Here is a 23,167-nt window from a genome sequence, read left to right on the forward strand (position 1 = left end):
AGCACTTCTATCTGGGTCCCCCCACCACCACCACCACCAGCTTCTGACACCTCTGGGTTTATGCCTCAACTGGAGTTTCAGCCAAGCTCAAAAGGCTGTGAATCCCAGTCATCCCACCCAGGGGTACCTGTGAGCAGGACACTGCTGCTTGCCACCGGCTGCCTGCCATTTGCTTAGCATCCTTGGTGCCCAGAACCACACATAGGGGGGAGCGGGTAGTATCAGATGCCACGAGGGAAGGGAGAAAACTCCCAGGTGAGTCCCCTGCCTCCGGAAGAAGGACGGACATGGCCGCATTGTGTCGCAGCTGTGTTGGGAGCCCAGGAAGAAAGATTTTTCTGACCATTCTCGAACCCTGGCCTTTTCCCCATTAAGCCCCGCCCCCATTTTACCCGTGCCACGCCCACTGGCGTGCCCGGGTGTCAAGTGACTGCCAAGTGTCAATCTAGTGAGGCCCTACCCACTCCCCACCCCTCCAAAGAGTCCCACCTTCCAGCTGGCAGGGAGTGCTTCCGGCTAAGGCCCACGCCCACAAACGCCTTTCCGCCAGGCTAGGGGTGGGCCGGATCTCCACCCCCTAATGCGCTGTGCCCTCACGTGGGAAGGCGCCAGGGCCAGCTGCCCCAGCACCACCAAGCTGGCGCAAAGCTACCCAAATTCGGAGGGGCTTGAGGAAAGGCGTGGAGGGGACGGGGAGGTGAGGGGCAAAACCGTAGTTTCAGTTGGCATTCGAGCAGGTGTCGTGCTCAGTGGCGGCGAGGCTCCCCTGCTTCTAGGGGCCTGTTATAATGCACACTTTGAAAGTGCCCTTTATCATCTCTCCAGCCTCAGCCTCGTCCCCCTCCTCCTCCGCCTCTGCATCAAGCTGGCTGGAGGGTCTGGGCAGCACAGCCAGAGCACCCCCTGCTTTGGCAGCGATTGCTAATATTGGCCCGGCCAGCGGACCATCAGCCGGCAGTTTTGGCAGAGAGCCTGGGGCACCAGCGACTCCCCAGTCCTCTTTATCCACCGCCGGGGAGCTTCAGGGGCTACACAGCGACTAGAGTACAGGTGACTGGGCTTCCCTCCCTCCCCTTTGAGTGTATGAGAAAAGCTGCTTTCTGAGCATTCAGGTGTGGGTGGGCTGGGGGCTGGCGGCTGGGGCAGTTAACAGGAGCAGAGAGACCTCCGCACCAGAGGACCCAGGCAAGCTTCGACTTCGGAGGGGACAGGAAGGATAGGTGGAGAGAGGACTCTTCTGTAGAGGTGCCCAGAGCCCTCGAGTCTTTTGCAAGGAAAGTAAGTTTTCCTTCACTCATCTGCAAAATGGGAGGGGCAGAGGCTGAGGATAGCGCTGCTCTTTTCAGCAGGAAGGCACAGCTGTTTTTGCAAATGTAAAAGGCAGGGGTTTTCTGTGTGAGAAATTCCCTCTTGCTGCACCCCACCCTCCCCCGATGGCAACCAAAGACAAACAGGACACTGTGCAGAGGGGCCAGGGCCCTGAGATTTTGGAGCTGTTTTTTTGGTTTTTGATGCCACTTAAAAAGTAAAGCTTCCCTCTCTCCCCACTCCCTACAACCCCCCCCCACCCCCACAAAGAACCCCACTATGTCATTGGAGAGGGAGAAGGACAATGAAGGGGCAATGCCCCTTGGGACCCCACAGCAGGATTTAGAAAGTAAAGCTTCTCTCCTCCAGACAGTGTTCCCTTGGACCCCCTCCCAGCCTCCCCTGCCCTGGGTAGTTTCTCCAGGAGTGCATTATTTCGTGCATGCCGTGTTTCTTCCCACCACCCAGGGTCCCAGACGCCTCCGTCCACCCAGGGTGGTGTGTGTGGGGAAGGGGTTCATTTCCCCAGAGAAGCCCAGTCTCCCCCCACTCTCAGCTGCCTTCCCAAGGCAGAGCTGTGTCCTTCGGTTTGTGCCCAGCTCCCTCCTTGCTTCCATTCAAGGTGGGAATGTTGGGGAGCAGAGGAGAGAACTTTGCTATCGTGTGCTGTGACCCCCCCTCCCGAGGCAGGCTGTTTGTGTGCAGCCCCCATGCCCAGGCAGAAGTCCACCCTGGGAAGGGGCAGCCTGTCCAACAAGAGGGTGCCCTGCTGCTCTACGGGCACCTCTGCAGGCTGGGCTGCCGTCCGCAGTGCACTTTCCTCCTTCCCTAGTGCTTTAAGAAAGGGAGAGCTGGGCAGCCAGAGAGGGACCGGAAGGGGAACCACCGCCCAAACCCTGACAAGGTGACCTGCAGACCTCTCCACCCAACAGCCAGGGGAGGGGCAGGGGACCAGGGCCCTGGCTTGGGGGGTGGTGGTGGATTTGTTTAAAAAGCGGTCATCTTAGGAACACCCTTTTGCTTCTCCCCAGGGGCCGAAGAGTCACCACTGAGCTTGAGGAAGAGGAGGTGGATTCTAGCTCCCAGCCCCAAGGCCCCACATCTCCTCCGGGTCAGCTCCCTGCCCAGGCTGCCCCCGAGCCTGAGCCGCAGCCCGAGTGCCAGCCTGAGCGGCAGCAGGCCAGAGCCACCTGAGACCCCAGCCCGGAGGTCAGCTGCTGCGGCCTGTGGCCCAGGCAACCCCCACCTGCTCAGAACTGAAGCCGGCAGTCAGCTGCAGCCCCGCAAAGGTGAGTGATTCCAGACTCCCAGGGCAGGACCGAGCGTCCCCTGGCACAGATCTCTGGGCAGCAGGCTCTGTACAGGGGCCTGGTGCTCAGAGCCCCCCGGGGAAGTTTTAGTTCCCATTTGACATTTCCTTTGACAAGGAGGGGAGGCTCAGAGGGGCTGGGAGGGGTGTTCAGAGTCACACAACTGGAATCTGGGATTCAGGTGGTCATCTCCAGGTGTGGTCCTCAGAAGGGAGCTCCTGGTAGAAGAAGGACAGGGGAAGGGGGAGGGGTGCAGCCTAGGGGAGAAGCCAGGGAGGGGGTCAAGGTGAGGACAGGATTGGAGGAGGGGGGAAGAAGGAGGGCACAGGGGAAAAACTCCTACGCTGGGGAGGAATAGGGGACCCCAGGAAAGCTGGGCTCAGCTGGGGCATGGGAGACCCAGTCCTCCCTGCCCTGCGCTGCTGGCTCTGGGTCCTCACACCAGTGGTTTGACCTCTCTGTGTCCCCATTTGTCAAAGTGGGCTACAGTCGCAGCCCTCCTGGCTGTTGAGAATTGTGAGGCACAAGTGAGGTATGACCAGAGGCCGGGAGAGGCATTCTGAGTGCTGCTGTCATGATTCCATTGTGTTCAGGCCGGCGGGGCTTCCTGTGTGTGAGTGGGGGCTGGGGGTGGGTGGGTGACTAGAAAGGCCCAGGGGCCAGAGCCTCCTTGGACACTTCTGGAGCCAGCTTCGTGGTGGTGGCCGCAGGGTTCACGCATCAGGTACCGGGGTGGGGGCCCAGGCTAAGCTGCCCCAGAGGGGCGCCCGCTCCAGGCTCTCGGAGAGCTTTGGAGGTGGAGGTGGGTGGGTCTGTGTTCTTCCTCCTGACCCCAAAGCGACAGAGGCCACTCTTCAGGGCCTGCAGTGGGGGACCCAGCAGGTGCCCCCTTGCAGGCCGGTCTGCCCATCCAAGAGAGAGAAACCAGGAATGCTTTTTTAAGGTGTCTTTAGTTCAGACACTACATAAAATAGTACAATCGTGGCAATGCCTCAGTCCTTCCCGAGGGCGCCTGCTTGGCCCCCTCCCCTGGCGCCCACACACCGACCCATACGTACTTCTTCTGACTTTTGGTTTATTGATCACTGGCTTGCGGTGCCTTGTGCCTTGGGTGGCTTGTGCCGTCGGGTCCTGGCGTTCCAGCTGGGGCCTGGGTCCCCTGCTTCCAGCTGGGCTGACCGGAGCGGGTGTCCCTCCTAGATTGGAGGGCAGGGTCCTTGCCCCAAGTGGCGGGTGCCCTGTGTGAGGGGGGTGAAGGAGGGGCGCTCAGGGGACTCTCGGAGAACGAGCTGGGTTTGTAAAATGCTGGGCTTAGTCCCAGGGAGGCGGGGGGCGGCCAGCTCGGAGCCAGAGCCGGGGGAGGAAACCGGGGAGTGGGAAAGGCCGGCTGCAGGGCGGGCGGGCGGGAGCGAGGGAACCGGCAAGGCAGGAGCATTGGAGCCGCGGGCCTGGGTGCAGGGGCTGGGCTTGCTGGGGTGAGTCCGAATCTTTGGGGGGATGATTATTCTCTTTGGAATATGGTTTGCAGATCTAGAGGGGCGGCCAGGGCTGCTGCAGGGTGGTAGTGGGGGAGGTCGTGGGGGGGGGGGCAATGGCGCTTGGGGCTGAAGTTCCTGCCAGCCAAGCCCTGTGCTGGGGGAGACCCCAGCCCCGCGACATGCCAGGCTTGCTGGCAGGTCCCTTCCTACCATGGGGGGCCGGAAGTCGGGGCGACCTGGGCTGCTGGTCCTGGCTGGGGGCGGCCAGTGCCCTCTTTGAGCCCCGCGGTGACCCGGATCTGCCCCCGACAACCCTGACCCTTTAGCCGAACTCGTGACTAAATAAGGCGAGGGTTCAGCAGGCAGCCCCTCATGGGGAGGAAGTGCATCTCTGCCCCCTCCCCCTCACCCTGATGGCCTAGCCTGGCACCCCGAGGTGGCCTCAGCCGTCTTACCTCCAAGGTCCAGGTCTGCAAGCGCAGGCGGCAGCTTCTCCAGGGCTGGCGCCTGCTCAGGGCACAAAGCAGGGGAGGGGCTCACCAAAGGGCCACTGGCATGGATGCGCCCAGGCAGCCCCACTGACACACGTCTCACCCCAGCCTTCTGCCACCCCCAGCCTGGGAAGCAGGACTGGAGGAGAGGTGGGGAACCCAGAGCAGGGCCAAGGGCAGCAGAGGCCCTCATCCAGGACTTGAAATCTGCTCTGGGATCCCAGGGAGCCGGGTCTGCAGACAGGCACTTAAAAATACCCCTCGCCCCCAAATTTACAAGTAGCCACAGAATAGGGAGCTACGCAGCCAGGCTTCCTTTCCGGAGGCTCCCTCCCCGCCCTCCCTCCTATAGGCATAGGCCTGAAAGCCAGGGACGCAGGGGACTGCAGAAGGCTGGTGGAGGGGGGAAGGGGGGCAGTGATGGGCGGGGGGGGGGGGCGAGACAGGCCAGATGTTCTTGGAATGGACATGGGGGTGATTGATATGGACTGGAATTTGAAGGGGGAACATTCCCCACGTGCCTTGGGCTCTGGGTGGAAAATGGGCTGTTTTTTTTCATAGGTGGGGGGGTGTCCTCCCTGTCCTGCCAAGCTCCTGTGAAAGGGCTGCCTCAGCCCTGCCCAGTCCCCACACCTGTCCAATGGCATTAACCCCTGCCTTCCCAGAGTGTCAGGCTTTGAGGTGCCCCCCTTCTAGCTGGGGTCCCTCTGTGGGATGACAGCGGGGACAAGCAGCGGCTGCGTACTGGTCCGGGGCCCCGCCATTCTGCTGCCCCCAGCAGCACCCCCTCTCTGGCAGCGCCCCCAACCCACAGATGCCCCTGGGGTGGTGGTCCCCCACCTCCCACAGTGCCCAGTTCCGAAGGGGTGATCCAGTTCCCGCCAGTGCCTTGCGGCTGGGTAGGGTTCAGTGTTTGTCTTCAAGGAACTAGGCTTTCACAGCCTGGAGAGGGAGGCTTTTCGTGAAAATTCTCTTCGAGAAAAACGAAAGGAGACCCCTGGCCCCCGGCCACCGTGCAGGCCTGCCCCCCATCTCTTCCCCCCAATTTCTCCTCCTCTTCCCCAGCCCTTCTGTTCTCCAGCATTTACCAAAACAAAATTGGGTTCGCTCTCGCTTGGGGGCTGGGGGAAGGCCCGGACGGCGCTCGCGGGGCGCCGGGGCGAGCAGGGGGTGGCCGCCGGGGGTGCTCCCGGGCCCCCAAACCGAGCCGGGGACGAGCCTGCCCGCGGCGGCGGCCCGGCCGCGGCTTCGCCTAGGCTCGCAGCGCGGGAGCGCGTGGGGCGCGGCGGCGGCAGCGGCGGGGAGCCCGCGGGCCTCCTCTTAGGCGGCCGAGCGGGGAGCCCGGAGCTCCGGGAGCGCCGGGGTAGCAGCGCCCCATCGCTCCCCCGCGGCTCTCGGGTTTCTCCCTTGCACCCCGACGTCCGCCCGGCCGGGCTTCTGCACGGAAGCGCTCTCAGGGGCGAGGAGGCGAAAGCGTGAGAAGCGATGTGCCAGCCTGGGTGGAAGGCGCCCCTGGGAGCCCCGCGCACCAGCCCCGGAGCCGGAGCCGCCGCCGCTGCCGCCGCCGCCGCCGCCGCGCAACCCGCGCTCGCGTCCCCCGGGGAGGGCGCCACTGCTCCGCGCGAGTCCCGGGGGCGGCCGATGCCCAGCGGCGGGTGCTTCCCCGGGCCCGGAGCTCAACCTCTCAAATGCAGCCCTCCGTTGCCAGGGCCCCAACCCACCCAGCACCTTCCCCGCTCCTCCGGATCGCAGACATTATATTTTCTGGTCTCTTCCAAATTTAAGCCTTGCTCAGGTCCCCCCAATACATTCAACATTTCTCCAGGTCACAAGGGGTGTTTTTTTTGGTTTTGTTTTGGGTTTTTCTGGACATTAATTTTTGGGGATCTGAAAACGCATAACCCCCACTGGCTCTCCCAGGTTTACACTAGTGGCCTGGGTCCCCAAAATCATTGGGTATTTTCTCCCAGGCACTTTACAATTTTATATACCCCCAGCCCCACCCCAGGTTCTGCAGAGTTACACAGTGGCAAACCCTATTCAGGAAGATTTAAACATTAACCCTGGGTCCTGTGGTCAGGCTGACCAATTTGCCTGGCTCCCCAGAATGCGCACAGTGTTTTTCTGGCATTTTAGGCGTCATTCCCAAACAAGGGGAGCTCTCTTCCTGTGTCCCCGTAATTTTGGACGACAGGGGCTCCCAAGCTTACCACCCCTGTTCTGGGCCCCCCACACTGAAGCCCTGTTGCCCTGGTTCACCAGAGTTCGGGGCATTATCTGCTGAGTTCCACAAATGTATTGGCCTCACCCTGGGTTCCCTAAATTTTCCACAAAGAATCCTAGGCACCCCCCACCTCCGCAACACACTAAGCCATTTCCCGGAGACCCTCAGAGTCTGAACGTTGCTTCCCATACCTCCACCAAAATTTAGGCATTACACCCAAAGTACGCCGGTCCGATCCCCTTTCTGAATCATAAACAGTCTGCGCTCTGATCTCCTGAGTCCCATAAAATTGAGAGGGTGATTTCTGCTCCCCCAAACGCATTGATTTCTGGTCCCCCCAATTTTTGGGGGGTGGGCCATGAAGATATGGGGGCGTTCATTTCCGGGGATCTCCAAGTTTCCTTGCCACTAATCAGGTTACTTAAAATTTAGACACTGTTACCCAGGCCCCGAAAGCACACGGAGCAATTATCCAAGGTGTGCTCAGTTGTGATCACGGAACAGGCAGATTCGCCCCAATCACAAATCTCCCAGGTCCCCCTGGGTCAAACTACGCACAAAACAAACTCTTTCACAGAGCCTATATCTTGTTATACCAAGCTCTTTTGAGTGTCCCAGTAACCAAATATTCTGAATATTTTCTCCGCCTCATAACATTCTGAATATTAAAAAATTCCCTGGGCCCCACGAGCTTACTGACAAGAATCCAGGTTTTCTAAAACTCAGAACTGATCCCAAATCCCAGGCCAACCAACACTGGACCCTTTCCTCTATTTGGACATGCTGGGCTCTCAACATGAGGCATTGCCCCCCAGGCCCCCCAGACACATTCAATGTTACACTTCTGTCACAGAAAGAAAGATTTCTTGGGCTCCAAAGCATCCCAGGCACCCACTGAGTCACCCCAAATTTAGTCGACATTTTCTGAGTCTCCTAGACACTGCAATCCCCCTGTAGATAACCAACTTCAGGCACTGATTCTTCAGGCCCCACCACTTAGGAACTCTTAATCCTTTCCCCCTAAAACTTAGATATTGACCCTCAATTCTCCTGAGGACTTTGAAGAACTTCTTTGGATCCCCAGATTCAAAAATGATTTTTCTGGGGCCTCCAGATTGAGATACTGCCTGCCAGCCCTCTAAAATAAACTGAGACTGTTTTCCCCCCTCCACAAAAGAATTGAACTTTTTTTGAACATTGATTCATGGGTCCCCTGACTTTATGATCCTTGCCCTGAGTCCCCCTAAATTTAGGCAATTTTCCACAGGCCTCCCAAAGCGAAATTGCCCAGATACCGAAAAATAACCCCGGGTCCTGGAAATCCCAGGTATTATAGGCCGCGTCCTACAAGCTTCCTTGCTACTAACCAGGTTCCCTGAAATTTAAGTACCAATCTCTATTGAACAATTTTCATGGATCCCCCAAATTTGGGCCACATCTTACTAAGGTTCCCCAAATGCAGACAGTGCCCAGGAAAATATATTTTTTCCCTGTTCACCAAAAATAAACCAATTGAAACCAATGTAAAAATTACGATATAAAGGGACATTGATTTTCTGCGTTCTCCAAATGTCCTGATCACACCCCAGGTTGCCCCGAATTTAGATCGTGTTTCTTGATTCTCTAAAGGACATTGAGAATTTTCTCAAAAGCCACAGCAATTATGGAAGTTACTTTCCTTGGGTGCTGCAAGCGTCCAGGCCACTAACTTGAATTTCTAAGTTGTGGAAATTCATCTCCACTCTTCTCCACCGCATGGACGATTTGCCTAGATCCCCAAAATGTGTCCATTGTTTTTCTTCCCCCAGGTTTAGACAGTACGCCTCTGGGGTTCTCCCAAGTTTCACGCTGAGCATTTTCCTCGGGTCATCCCCAAACCTACTTCCCCACAAAGTGGGACCCCCACAAGCTTGCTAACCCAGATGCTGGGGACCCCACATTTTAGACGCGGCTCCCTTGTCGCCCAGTTGCAGGGAGAAATTCCCCCCGGTCCTCAGACTCGGACACTTTTTCTGGAGTCTCGAATTTAGTCATGAATCGCAGTTCCCCACACCGACGCAACCTCCCATGGGTCCCCACTTCAGGACACTCGTTCTCTCGCCCGCAAATCAGGCGGCTCTGACTTGCGTTCCCGGCCTTTGGGCATTGTTCCCGGCCCCGCCGCGGTCTCTGCAGCTTCCCCAATCCCGCGTACCACGGGCACTGGTTCTGGGCCTCTCTGCGTTTCCTACGAAGTCCCCGGAGCTCCTCGGAGTTGGAAAATTTCTCTTGTGTTCCCCAAACACACTTGGCCCGGCAGCGTGTCCTCCAGGACGTAGGCAGTGCTTCTCCCGCGTCCAGGAAAACGACTGGGCATTGCCCCCAGTTTCCCCCAAATTTGGGCATTGTCCCCGGGTCTTCCAACGGACTGGGCGTTGCCCCCGGACACTGGGGACTGCCCCCGGGGTCTCGCTCACCTTCAGCGCGTCCACAGCCCGTTGCAGAGCGCTCGCTCTCGGCCTCGGCTCCTAGCGCGCCCGCGGACGCAGCCTCCGGCCTCCAGCCTCGCGGTGAGCTCCCCGCCGCCTCGCGTCCCGGTCCGGCTCCCAAACCCACCCGCCGCCGTCCCGCCGTCCTGAGCGGCTGCCGGGGACACCGGCGCGGGGCGCGGGAGCCTGCGGCGGGCTAGCCCCTCGGCGGGCGGCCGCGCTCGCTAGGCCGGACGCCCTGAAACCCGCGCCGCTTTCGTTTGCTCTCTGCAAAGATCACGGTCGTGGGGAAAGCGCCTCGGCGGCCCCCCAGCGGGGCAGGCAGGGCGCAGGGTAGGAGGGACACGGAGGAGAGGCGCACCCGGCTCGGGCGGCGCGGTGCCTCCAGCCGCCGGGCGGAGGAGTCCGGGAGGCGCGCGCCTAGCGCGGGCGACGTGATTGATGGCGGAGCGAGGGGGCGAGCCGGGCGCGGGCTTCCGCCGCCGGCGGCCCCCTTCCCCTCGGAGGGGCGCTGGCGGCCGGGGCTCCTGGGGGCGGGCGGGGCGCGGGGGCTCGTGCGTGGTTTTTGACTTGGTAAAAATCACAACGACTTCTTACATCGTCCAAACTCTCCAGGAGATGGTTTCCCCAGACCCCCAAATTATCGTGGTGGCCCCTGGGGCTGAACCCGAGTCTACGCAAGTCCACCGCACTGAGGACGGGGGAACTAGTATCCGGATATTTTGGGTGGGCCCCAAAGGCGAGCTGCTTAGATGCACCCCGGTGAGCCCAGTCATGCAGGTAGGATTTGAGCGATGTTTCCCGCCCTGCTCGTCTCTCTCCCGGCAGGCGCAGCCCGGGCCGGCCCCATGCCTGGCCCAGATTCGGTCCTGACCCGGCCGGCCCTCCCCATGTACCGCACCTGGCGGCCGCCGAGGCTACTCCCCGGTTCCCGCGCGGCACCGGGGGGCGCTCGGGCTCCGGCTGCGGCTCGAGGTGCTGCGCCTCTGCTCGGGCAGGTGGCGGCTGTGCGCCCCGCCCGTGCGCCCAGGGACTCCCCACTTCCCCTGCACATCCCAGCGGCACTCGGGGACCCCCGACCCAGTGTCGAGCCACCTGCGCCCGCATTCCGACAGGGCACCCTCGCCGCGTAGCCCCCTGGCCGGGCGCGGGGACCCGGCCGTCGCTAGGGCGTGTGACGCCGCCCACCCTGGTCACCCCGAGTCCCCCGTGCACTAATGCGGGGACCTTGGCACCCCGGAACCTAAGACGGGGCCCCCAAACACTTTAGAATGGCGATTCGGGATTTCTTTCGAACTCTGCCGATCCCTGCCCCCAATCCAAGCTCGCCCCCGCGCACCCCACAGCCCCCCCCCTACGACCGCCGCCCCCCGGGACCCCAAGCCCGCCCCCCGCCCTTGGCTCGAGTTGCGAGGGCGGTCCGGGGGCGGGGCGAGGGCCCCGCGGGCGCCCATTGGCGCGGGCGCACGGCCAGCGGGGCCCGAGCGGGCGCCGAGCCGCGGGGTGGCGCGGCTATAAGAGCCGGGCGTTGGCGCCCGGAGTTCGCCTGCTCTCCGGCGGAGCTGCGTGAGGCCAGGCCGGCCCCCGGCCCCCCCCTTCCGGCCGCCCCCGCCTCCTGGCCCACGCCCGCCCGCGCTCGGCCCGCCAGCGCCTCCACCCGGCTGGCGGCCCCGCGTCGACGCCGTCCGCCGCCACGCTGCTGACTCCCATCTCGGGCGCCGTCGGCGGGGTCGCGCTCCGCCGGCCTGCGGATCCCCCGCCGCCTCCTCCTCATCTACCTCAACGCCCGTCCCGCTTCGCCCGAGGAGGCGGTCCCCCCCGCAGGCAGTCCGGCTCGCAGGCCGCCGGCGTTGTCATCCCCCGCGCTCCCTCCCGGCCCTCCCCGGCGCGCAGCCCGGCCGCTCCCCCTCCTCGCTGCGTCCCGAGCGGCCCCGGCGCCGCCACCGCCGCCCCCCCGAGGCCCGGGCTCGCGACGGCCGAGGGCTCCGTCGGCCCAAACCGAGCTGGGCGCCCGCGGCCCGGGTGACGCCTCCGCTCCGCCCCCCTCAGCACCTTCCCCGGCCCCCGACGTTGCGCCCTTTCCTCGCTTCTCTGCGCTCCCCGTCCCCTCTCCGGCCTCTGGTCCCGGCCCCCTCTCTTCTTCCGCAGCCTTCCCTTTGCTCCCTCCCGCCCCCCCCAGCTCCTTGCCTCCAACTCCCTCCCCTTCCACGCCCGCCCTCTCGCCTTCGCCGTCCCAAAGTGGATTAATTATACGCTTTCTGTTTCTCTCTCCGCTGTTCTCTCCCGCTGTGCGCCTGCCCGTCTCTCACTGTCCTCTCTCTCTCTCGCCCTCTCTTCGGCCCCCCCTTTTCACGTTCACTCTGTCTCTCTCACTATCTCTGCCCCTCTCTATCCTTGATACAACAGCTGACCTCATTTCCCGATACCCTTTCCCCCCCTAAAAGTACAACATCTGGCCCGCCCCAGCCCGCAGACAGCCCGTCCTCCCCAAACAATCAGACGAATTTCCCACCCCCCCAAAAAAGCCATCCCCCCGTTCTGCCCCGTCGCACATTCGGCCCCCGCGACTCGGCCAGAGCGGCGCTGGCAGAGGAGTGCCCGGCAGGAGGGCCAACGCCCGCTGTTCGGTTTGCAATACGCAGCAGGGAGGTGGGCGGCCCCTGCGCCGGCTTCCAGGTAAGCTGCGTGCGGGCCGGGCCGGGCCGGGCCGGGCGGGGCGGCTGGGCCCGGGGCACGCGGGGTGGGGGGCTGTCGGTCACGTTCCGCGTCGCGAACCCCGCGCTCTGCCCTGTGCCGCGGAGGAGGGGGCGAGGGCTGGGGGGGCGGGGGTGGGGACTTGGGAAGTGCCAAGGGAGGTGTGAGCTGTCTGCAAGGCGACTTCCTGGTCGCTTTACGGGTGCAGGGGGTGTTGCTGAAAGTCTGTGATTTGTACCGCGGGGGCGGGGGCGGGGGGCAGTGCAACGAGGACGGGCGCAAGTCTCAGAAACCCACCCTGGTATGTTGACTCGGTGCCAGCAAGACCGAGAGAGGAAAACTGGGTGGGCGGGGCCAGGATGGAGCGAGGGGGGCCGAGTTGGCAAAAGAGTCCTGCCAGACACCGCATTCGCAGCGCACCCCCCTACAGCCTCCCTTTCCCTGTCCCCAAAATTGCCAACCAGGAATCTGGAGAGGGGGCCTGGTCCAGGGCTCAAAAGGGCAGGAGTGGACAACCCAGAGAGGGTAACTGCCCCTGCCCCAGTGGGCAGATGGAAGTTTCCATACAAGGAGGTGGAAAGCAGCCCCCCTCCCTGCACCACCCCCCCCGCCCATTTCCCGGTGCCAAGATGGGCTGGGGGTGCAGGATTAGCCCCCCCGCCCCCCCCCCCCCGTTCTCTGCTAAGAGATGGTGGGGAAGGCGGTTGGGGGTGCCTCAGAGAAGGGAATGGCTGGAAGGAGGGAGGGGGCGGGAGCAAAGGGGGCGGGGGGAGTGGTCAGCAGGGAGAGGGGTGGGGGTAGGGTGGAGCCGGGGCTGGGAGGAGCCGGCTCAGACATAAAAGCTGAGGCACTGACCAGCCTGCAAACTGGACATTAGCTTCTCCTCTGAGGCAGCCTTCCAGCCTCCTCCTCCTCTTCCTCCTCCTCCTCCTCCTCCTCCTCCTCCAGCCCCAGCGAGCCTCCTGTCCAGCTGCAGGTAACCAGGGCTGTTGAGCGAGGACCCCGCTGCCCTCCCGCTCCGGCCTGCCGGCTGCTGAGCGCCTCCGGCCTCAGCCCCTTGGCCCCTGCCCGCTGCCTCTCACTCAGCCCCTTCATGCCTCCTTTCTGCCTCTGCCCTCTTACCCCTGCCCTCCCTCCCCTGCCCGCTTGCTCACCTGGCCCGCACAGCTGCATGCCCCTCGTCTAGTCGTCTGCTCTCTGCTGGTGCCCTGGACTGGACCCCGCACTAAGTGGCTGGGCTTGCAGAAGGATGGAGCTGCCGCGCGGACGGCACTGAATCCCTAGCTGGCCAAATTTGTTCTTAGAATTTGGAGGCGGGGGGGGGCGGCACTGGGGTGTCGGGAGACAGGCTGGGGTCTGGTGCAGGGAGGAGGTGAGCTGAGCCAGGCGGCAGTTTCCATCTTCCATGGAGCTGGCCCTGCTCGTCAGGAGCTTAAGCGAGACTGTGCTTCCTCCTCAGCCCCTCATTTCCTACACGATTTATTGCATCAAAATTCCCCTGGGCCCAGCATGCAGCAGCCTTGCTCCAGGCTGGCAAGGGGCGTGCTGCTCGGTGCCTCTGTGCTCACTGGGTGCACAGCCTAAGAGGGACACATGTGGGCAGCTCCACCCAGGCCCTTACTAGGGTAGCCTGCGGGTGCCACGGGGCTCAGGGGCACCCGGCCGTGACTGTCCCCCCAGAAGGGCCTCGTACCTGGACCTGCAGAGGGCAGGCTGGCGCTGCCTGCCTGGGGGGGCTTCCACCTTTTGCAGGGGCAGGGGTGGCTTGCTGTGTCTCAAGAGGAGTCAAGGTCCCTTTCAAGCCCCCAGACTCCTTAGGGGACCTGGTTAACCCTTGCCCCAGGTCTGCAGCCACAAAGCCTTGCAAGGGGGTGTGTCTTGAGATGTGCGTGTTCTTCTAGATGGTACCCTGAGGGACCTGGGGTCTGGCCTCCAGGTGGCCTGACCTGTTCTCTCCAGCTCCTGGGGTGGGGTTTAGTACCCCACATGGGGAGAGGGTCTGGTGGTCCTGGAGGGACTTTGAGGTCCCTGGCCCTGGGTAGTGTGATGCGAGGCCTGGAAAGGAGGCTTCGGGCTTTTATGTGTGTTTGGAGTGCCCAGGGCAGACTGGAGTCGAGGGACTAAGTGATGTAGGAGAAGGAGGCTCCTGGGAGCGTGGCTGGCACCGCTGTGCAGACTGTCGGACCCTTGACCCAGGCTTTGCTCAGCTGCAGACTGAGAGGGTGGGAAAGGCAGCGCGGGAAGGAGAAGGGTGGTTCTGGCCCGGCAGAACCCCCTGTTGCTTTGGGAGGGAGGCTGGTCCTCCTGGCACCCTTGCTTAGCTGGTCCTCTGGGATGCACATGTTCTGTGCTGGGGTGGGGCCGTCTGCCATCTTGGCTGGCGCTGGGAGGCCCGAGGAGTGGCCGCTGCCCTGTGCCGGCCCCGCCCCCATGACATCATAGGATGGAGGCCAGGTCCAGTGTCCAGCACTGGCCCCTGCAGCTCTGGGTGTGGCTGAGCCCCTGCAGTAATAACGATGGGGACAGTGATCCCCACGTGAAATCGCTGACCAGCACTTGGTGCCCCTCAAAGATGTGCTCCACACACGGCCCTTCACGCGGGGCAGTTCTGCGTCCCGCCCGCCTCAGCAGTGAAAGCTCCCGTTCTTCTGTAATTAAAACAATTAAGATTAAGGAGAAAGCCATGCTTTAAAACTGTAACTGGACTTTAAGTTAGGAGATGGCTGGGCTTAATGTCCCCAAAGGGAGCAGGCCCTCATCCCCTTGCTGGCCGACAGTGGGAGAGGCCTGGGCCTAGATGTGGCGGGGTGGTGGGCTCACGCCTCTTGTCTCCACCCGCAGACACCAATGGGGATCCGAGTGGGAAAGTCGATGCTGGTGCTGTTCGCCTTCTTGGCCTTCGCCTCGTGCTGCTATGCTGCTTACCGCCCCAGTGAGACTCTGTGCGGCGGGGAGCTGGTGGACACCCTCCAGTTTGTCTGCGGGGACCGCGGCTTCTACTTCAGTAAGTAGCTCAGCGGGGCAAGGGCGGAGGGGTGTACACAGCTGGTGCTCGATAGATGCTGGAGTCCTCCTTACCTCACGTCAGACACCTCTGCAGGTCCTTCAGCACACCTGGCCTGGGGGTCGGGCCCAGGGAGGCCCCTCGGAGGTGAATGAGCCCGGGGCCCTTGCTCTGAGACTTTGAGAGCGCAGTCACGCCCTGGCAGTCCCCACATTTATTAGGCACTTACAGTGTGCCTGGGCGGTGCCCGCACTCCCTGATTTCTTGCAACCTGACTCAAGGTGGGAGGGAGAGTGGACGGTGGTATCTACAGGGGGACCAGACCTTAAGTGGCAGGTGCGGGTGGGGTGCACAGTGGGCTGGAGGCCGGGCTTCCGGGCGGGGTGACCCAGGCCCCCGCAGGGAGGTAGCCCTTCCCTCCTGCTTCTCCCTGACCCGCCCACAGGCAGGGCTGCGGGCACTGGTTTCCCCGCACGTTTTGCCCACACCTTGGCAACGGGCAGATACCCATGGATGGTTAGATCTTAAATGGAATCAAATAGGTTGAAAACCAATAAGAATAAAAGCACACGTTGCTGGTGGCGGGAGTGTGCACGCCCCACGTGCTGGGGGACGCTCGGCTCCATCCACGGGAGGGGACGGCCGGGGCCCCTAGGCCTGGGTGGGACCCGCACCCAAGGGGCAGGGCACAACGCAGGGTGCCCGCCTGCTGGCCCGAGTGCTTTGGCTGTTCCTCGCCCTCCTCTCTGATTCCCGACCTGCGGGAGCTGGCTGGGCAAATGGGGACCTCTGCTTTCCCTTGCCCCTGTGCCCTGCGTGGCAGGGCGGGTCCCCCGCTGGAGGTGACCTCTCCTTTGGGGTGTGGGCTCTTGCCCTCGCTTCCCAGCCATCTGGGCCTCGGTTTCTTTAACTGTAGGATGGGTCAGGGGAGTTTCGGATACTGTCCATCTGGATAACGGGAGAAACTGGGGAGCAGTTTCTTGACCCTCAAGGTGGGAGGGAGTGTGTGCTCCCCCTGGGCTCAGTCAGACACCGCTCAGGACTGGGTGTGGGTGGGGACGTGGCCGGGGCAAGCAGGCAATGGCCGTAAGGCTCGTCGTAAGCAGCCCATCACCCACCACAAGACACCTTCTTCTGCAGCCTTTACTTACCCACCCTCTGAAATGGGCCGAAAATGCCCGTCTCGGCATGTCAAAGCTTCTCTTTAAAAAGCATTCCTGCTTCTTGACGCTTCTGAGGCCCCTGCCTGCCCTGGCTTCTCCTGTGGCCTCTCTCTCCTGCCACATTTGGGGGCAGGAGATGGCACCGTATGGTCTGGTGCTGGCTGGCCCTTGCCCGGGGAGTGGCCCCCTGGCACCAGGTTTCCCTGAAAGGAGGGCTGGGCTGAGCCCCCAACCCTTTCGATCCTGCACCTGGACCCCTTACTAGGGGCTCCTCTCCCTCCCCCCACCGATGGCGGAAGGCAGGCCGGGGGCTTTTCCTTGCAGCTGAGTCTGGAGCCTGTGCGTGGAGGAGAGGGAGAGGACGGGAAGAAAGGAGGGCGTGGTTTTTGCAGGTCCTCACTCCTCTCCTCCCGTCTTCTCCTTCTGCCTCCCATTCCTACCTGTCTCGGCGGCGTCTCTAGGGCCGCAGGCACCCAGGCTCCTGGTTGGTTCGGGGATGGCACTTGGGTCCCTGTCGGCCTTTGGGTCAGGACCCTGGGGATCCCAGGATGTGGGGCCGGGCCCCGTGCATTTTCCAGACAGCCCCTGGTGGTGGACCAGGAGGCCGTGCCCACTTTACATACGACGAGGGAGGCACCGAGAGGCCAGGGGGCTGGTCCTGGAGCGCGCTCACCCCGCTGTCCCTTCTCTCCTTTCTGGGGCCCCTGCGCGCCCCCCTCTCGCTTTCTTCCTCCCCTCCAGGCCGAGGCCGGCTGTCCCTGCAAGGTGACCGGCATCCTGTCCCAAGGGCAGGGCCGGGGGGGCTGGCTGGAGGAACCCTGGGGAGCCCCGTGGTGCTGACGTGCCCTTTCCTTCCTCCTGTGGGACTTCCAGGCAGGCCGGCGAGCCGCGTGAACCGCCGCAGCCGTGGCATCGTGGAAGAGTGCTGCTTCCGCAGCTGCGACCTGGCCCTGCTGGAGACCTACTGCGCCACCCCCGCCAAGTCCGAGAGGGATGTGTCGACCCCTCCGACCGTGCTTCCGGTAAGGCGGCCCCCCAGCTCTGGGCCCATGGGCGGCCCAGCCCCTGTGAAGGGAACCGGGGTCTCCGGGACCCTCCCCTCTCTCTGGAGCCCCTCGAGGCTGTTACCTCTAAGCCAGGGGACCAGGGTGCGGCAGCTCCTTAGCTGGAAATGCGGCTAGGGAGTCCTTTACATGTTTGCCACCTGCCCGCCCCCCCCCGTGGTGGCGTTGGCCAGAAGCCGGGGGAGTTACTGACCTGTCACACGTCGGGCAAGATGCAAGATTTAGGGACAGCCCCCAGCAGGTTGCCCAGATGTCCCCCCAGGGCCTGGGTGGCTTGGGGGCAGGGGCCAGGGGCCAGGCACCCCTTGACCGGCCCTTCCCCTCTCAGGACAACTTCCCCAGATACCCCGTGGGCAAATTCTTCCAATATGACACCTGGAAGCAGTCCGCCCAACGCCTGCGCAGGGGCCTGCCTGCCCTCCTGCGGGCCCGCCGGGGTCGCACGCTCGCCAAGGAGCTGGAGGTGTTCAGAGAGGCCAAGCGTCACCGTCCCCTGATCGCCCTGCCCACCCAGGACCCCGCCGCCCACGGGGGCGCCTCTCTTGAGGCGTCCGGCCATCGGAAGTGAGCCAAATTGTCGTAATTCTGCAAAGTGGCACCATCTACTCGTGACCTCCTCTTGACCGGGACCTTTCCATCAGGTCCCACCTCTGAAACCTCTGTACCGTCCTGTCTGCGGGCTCCCCCGACCTGGCCTCCGTGCCCCAACCTCCCCACGTCAGGCTGGTCTCTCCTCGGCCCCCTCCATCGGGCTAAGGGAATCACAACAAAATCTTTAAAAATGTACAAAACCAATTGGCTTTAGCTCTCTCTCCCAAATTATCACCCCCAAATTACACAACCAAAATTGCATCACAAACGTGTCGGCCCCCTTGAAACGAATTGGCTTCTTAGCAACACCAGAAAAGCTAACTAGCTTTCCAGAAAACCCTAAAAAAAAAAAATCAATTAGCTGAAAAAAAATACTAAAAATAAATTGGCTTCAAAACAATTGGCAAAATAAAAGAATTTGGCCCCCACCCTTCCTTCTCGTTCCTTTCGGACCTGGACTTCAATTGGCTGTGAGCTGACCATCCAAGAGAAAGGAAGGCACCAAATTTACAGGTAGGCTTGTCACTGCTCGCCAGCCATCTCCCTCCTTCACCAAACCCTCGCTGGGCTCTGGCAACGTGACACCAAAGACCCAAACCCGTTCCTCCCCCTAGTCTCTGTCACTTAGACCGCTGTGGGACAGTGGGGGGGCCCAGCAAGACCGGGGAGTGGTGCACGGAACAGAAAACCCGAATTCGCGCAGATAAAACTTAATTGGCATAAACGCCCACACACTCCAAAATCTTACGTCTGAATTCTCACCTTTGAAAGCACACGCACCCACACTCAACCCCGCACGCACACACACACACACACGCACACTCTCACACACGCACACACACCCTCACACACGCACACTCACACACCCTCACACACGCACACTCACACACACCCTCACACACGCACTCACACACACCCTCACACACGCACACGCACACACACACCCCCTCACACACACCCTCACACACACCCTCACACACACCCCCTCACACACACACCCTCACACACACCCTCACACACACACATCCACACAAGCTCACACACATCCACAACCCTCACGTACGTCCGTACATGCACACGCACACACACCCAGATATGTGGGATACCCAAACCCAGCATTGTGCAGATGAGACCGCATTCCATCCCAAATTCTTCTCTAAGCTGCCCTGCAATGAGGTTTTCCCGTCCTGTGCTCCCCTCAGGTCCCCTGGGATGCGCCCTAGGGTGGGAGGTTGTGTGTCCCAGGCTCAGGCGCGGGTGGTTCCATCTTTCCGAGACGAGGAAGATCCCCCCTCCTTCTCGGCACCCGTCCTGACCCCACGGCTCCTGCAGTGAGAGTCCCGATGCCTCCAGACCCCACTGGCATCCACGCACCTACTATCGTGCTGAGCGAGGAACGGGTTTGGCCGGACTGGAGATGGCTGTAGCCAAGCAAGACATGCCCTGCCACGTGGCCTGACCCCCTAGGTGTGCTCCTGTGAGATCTGGGGACCCCCCCCAGCACACCTAGGGATCATCTTTGCCAGCCTCCTGGGGGAGCCTGTCAGAAATGAGGGCCCCCCGGAGGCTGGCAAGGGTGACGGGGAGTGTGGGAAGTCTGGAGGTTGGTGGGGTGGGTGGGGGGGCTGGGGGGGCTGGGGGGGGGGATGCTCTGGGGTAGGAAGTGGTCCAGCAAGGGTTTGGACAAAACGGTCAGGAGGAAGGATTGACGAGGAAACGTGCAGAATTACAGATCGAATCGGGAACCCAAATTGACGCCAATTGATCTATATTCCCCCCTTTAATTGGCTTCTCCTGGGGCTATTTTCCTTTTTTTTTTTTTTTTTTTTTTGATCCCTCCTTAGCTTTTTACGCGCTCATGTACCAAATTAAACTTACTCCCCTCCCCGTGTAACAGGGGGGCAGTGACCAAGGACAAGGAACGCATGAAGCCAACCACCCGTCACCTCCGCGGCGCCCGCCGCCGTCCTGCCCTCCGCCATTTATCACCCTTGGTTTGATTTTTGCCTGTCCCTGTCGCTTGGGTTGAGTGGAGAGTGGAGCCTCCGCGGGGGTGCTGGCCACTGTGCCCCCCGAGAAGTCAGAGGGGAATGGAGACGGCCGCTGCCTGGCCTGGCCCCCGGGGACGGTGGCTGGTCCCCGGGGGTCCTGAGGGGCGGAGGAGGGGGCAGGGAGGCGTCTCTTCAGGTGTCAGGAAGGTGCTCGGAGGCCATCAAGGTGGGGCCCCCGTCTGGCCCAGCCGGCCGGGGGGGAAGGGGCTACAGATGCGTGAGCGAGGGGCTCCATCGGGCGGGAGCAGGTGGCCACCTTCCGCGCACCTGGGGAGCCCTCCCTGCACCCCTTGGTGACAGCTTGCCCGCCTCCTCAGTGCCCCATCTTGGCCCCAGGAAGCTCGGAGCTCCGCAGGGCTTCCTGGTGACCAGGTGGGGTGAGGCCGGGCAGTAGGAGAGGTCCGGAGGGCACGAGCCCCGCAGAGCAGGAGAGCTGCGAGTGCGTCTGACAGCTGGGGTCGCTTGGGCCCCGAGGCCCTTGGGTCTGGCGGTACTGACTCAGCCACCATCTCAGCGCCTAGGGCTGCGGCAGGGACCCGGGCGGCTGGGAGGTTTACCTCACCCCCGCCTCTGCCCCCAGTGCAGCCCCCCTGCACGGCAGCCCGACTAGCAATCTAGAGGCCCGAAGCTTCTGGGCCCCGGTGACGGGGCTGGCACGACCCAGGGGGCGGTCCGTGCCAGCCCACCCAAGGCACAGAGGGTCCCCGGCCAGCGTCCGGGGAGTGGAGCCATTTGGACCATCGGACAGAAGCCCAAAGAGCCAAATTGTCTTCATTGGAGACGCCAGACAGATTGGCCCGAGATCAAAATTGTCTTCGAGGCACCCCAAATTAACTGCCCACTCAGCCAGACGCCACCCACCCAGGGTTCCGTTTGCCTCGACTGGGTGGGGGCTCTGGGGGCGCCTGCCGAGGCTCCTCTGTGTCTCCCAGTGAGCAGCTCTCTGTGGGTCATCACCATCCTGACCCGGGCCCCTTCCGACCTCCATGCCCTGCTCGTGGCCCTCCATCGTGTCTCTTCCCCCGGTCCCCCCAGCTATCTTCAGCGGGACCCCCTCTTGGGTCTCTACGCCATCATCTGAGGACCCCCACGCGCAGAACACCCAGTGTCACCTGCCGCCCAGTCCATCCCGCGGCCGTGTTTGCCTCCACTCGCCCCTAACATGCTATTTCTGGCAGAATCCACAGCTTGGGTTTTGCCTTTAACTTTTAAAGCTCGCAATCCCAATAAAGCATTTAAATTGATTTCCTTCTGAGTCCTCTGCTTTTTCACTTGGGTACCTGGTGGAGGGAGGGAGGGGAGGTCTGAGCCCTGGGGAGGGGGCAGGGTAGGTGGGAAGCGGGGGCAGGAAGACCCTAGAGCTGGGGACACCTCCTCTGGGCCCCTGTGGGGTTCAATATAGAGGTTCAACAGCAGACGAGATAGAGCAGAAGAAAACAATCCGTGAACTCAAAGACAGGGCAGCAGAATTCATTCGATCAGAGAAGCAAGAGGGAAAAAAAGAAATAGAGAAAAAGAGTGAAGGCGGTGTAAAGGACTCACGGAACGGTGACGGGGTGCAGGGAGAACAGCCCGAAGGCCCGCAGCTCTCAGCAGTGGTGCCACCACTCTCGTGGATCTCGGGAGGCTCTGGGACCATCTCAGGGACCAAGTCCTCAAAGACAGGGCTCCAGGCGACGGGAGGGGTCCCGGGGGGCTTTTCCAAGAGCCCACTGGTGAGGACTAAAATGCCGTCGCTGTCTGACAACCCCAGGGAATCTTCCCAGCCTCGGGGGACAGGGGGAAAGACGTGGGCCTGGTTCCGAAAGGTTCCGGAAACTAGCCGTCGCTACAGATGGGGACTCAGGGCTCCCTGTCACCTGTGTGCCCACCTGCACACGCAGACGGGCTCCCCGTGCCCCCACGATTGAGGCCGCATCAGAGGGCACTGGAAACCCCCTCCCCTGCTCAGCCCTGCACCGCCGCCCAGACCACTCTGACCACTGACCTTTAGGATCCTTGTGTTCCTGAGAAGGCAGTGAGGCTGGCATCCGAGATGCTCGAGGCCTGCCCGGGCCCTCCCCTCACCCCACCTGTCCCCAAGCCCTCGGTCAGCGGGTGTGCCCAGTGGGGAGAGGGCGGTGGGCTGTGCCCGGGGGCTGGGCAGCGCTCAGTGGGCGCCCAGGGCTCTCAGCCCCTGCCTGGGTTGGGGGGAGGCCTTGCACCTGAATCTCCTCGCTCCATCTCTGGTACTTATTGCCGTCCTGGTGCTGGGCTATGGCCTCTGGGGTCTGGATGGCGTCCCCAGGGGCGGCCATGCTGCCTAGGCTTCCTGAGAACTCGGCCAGGGGCTGGGGAAGGCTGCCTGGAGGAGGTGGGATCAAGAATGAGGAGGGCTGGGGGACTGGGAAAGAGCGAGCTGGATGGGGGTGCACCGTGCCCTCGGGGCAGCCGGGGCCCTTCAGGGGAACCTGGGGGCCAGGGTGGGTGAGAGGCACCCCCACCCCCACCCAAGGAGGTGCTGAGACACTCCCGGGGGGTTGGGGTGTGGACCCAGCTCGGGTCCAGCTCTGCCCAGCCCTGCCCACCCCCAGACCAGGTTGGTGTCTGTCTCCTGACAGCCCCAGGTAGGACCCACCCCCGAAAGGTCCACTGCAGCCCTGCCCGGGGCCCCTCCCGGGACCCTTGGGACGCTGGGCCAGGGTCTCCCTTCCTCCAGCTCTGGGCAGCCCCTGCCCTTCCCAGCTGCCCCATCACCCAGCCCGCTCACCCTTAGTGCAGCGCGTTCACCCGTGCCTCCGCCCCCGCCCTGCTTTCCCCAAGACCCCCGCGAGCAGGGCCCAGCCAGCCCTCCTGCGGCCTCCCCCACTGCCGTCTCCACCCCCACTCCGCTCTGCTTGGCCCAGCGGTGTCCCAGGTGCCCTGGGTCTGCCCAGTCTCTCCACGTGCTTTGCCAGTGCTCAGCTCACCCCAGAGCTCCATTCATCCATTCACTCATCCACTCATTCACACGTGTGCGTGTGCGCCCATGTGCGGGGCACCCCAGGCTCGGTGTCATGGAGGGAATTATTGGGGTGCTTTTTTTTTTCTTTTCGGCCACACCGTGCAGCATGTGGAACTTTCCCTACCAGGGATCGAGCCCTTGCCCCCTGCAGTGGAAGTGCGGAGTCTTAGCCACTGGACCACCAGGGAGGTCCCAATTGGGGTGCTTTTTCCAGTGGCTAGACCTCATGGAGAAAGTGACTCAGGAGGTGAGGGTGGGGGGTGGGGTCTCCTGGGAGGAGGGGTGAAGTAGGACCTGGGGAGTCCGGGGCTGGGGCTGGGGCTACCACGGGGGGCGCA

General features: G+C 62.6%; 1 protein-coding gene across 4 annotated transcripts; it reads left to right on the plus strand.

Moving 5' to 3' along the window:
- Positions 1–9,286: 9,286 nt before the first annotated feature.
- IGF2 (insulin like growth factor 2) lies at positions 9,287–21,090 on the plus strand. 4 transcript variants are annotated; one of them, XM_067037836.1, is made up of 5 exons: positions 9,287–9,360; positions 9,895–10,059; positions 14,815–14,977; positions 17,005–17,162; positions 17,533–21,090. In XM_067037836.1, exons 2-5 carry the CDS (start codon positions 9,898–9,900, stop codon positions 17,770–17,772), a joined length of 723 nt encoding a protein of 240 aa, XP_066893937.1. In that variant the 5' UTR covers positions 9,287–9,360; positions 9,895–9,897; the 3' UTR covers positions 17,773–21,090. The 4 variants fall into 4 exon arrangements, with proteins under 4 accessions (XP_066893937.1, XP_058925072.1, XP_058925075.1 ...); XM_059069089.2 differs by having other exon boundaries at positions 9,289–9,360; positions 17,014–17,162; XM_059069092.2 differs by lacking the exons at positions 9,287–9,360; positions 9,895–10,059 and adding an exon at positions 11,196–11,955 and having other exon boundaries at positions 17,014–17,162.
- Positions 21,091–23,167: the final 2,077 nt, after the last annotated feature.

Source organism: Kogia breviceps, chromosome 7 (genome assembly GCF_026419965.1).
Source record: "Kogia breviceps isolate mKogBre1 chromosome 7, mKogBre1 haplotype 1, whole genome shotgun sequence".
Classification (NCBI taxonomy): domain Eukaryota; kingdom Metazoa; phylum Chordata; class Mammalia; order Artiodactyla; family Physeteridae; genus Kogia; species Kogia breviceps.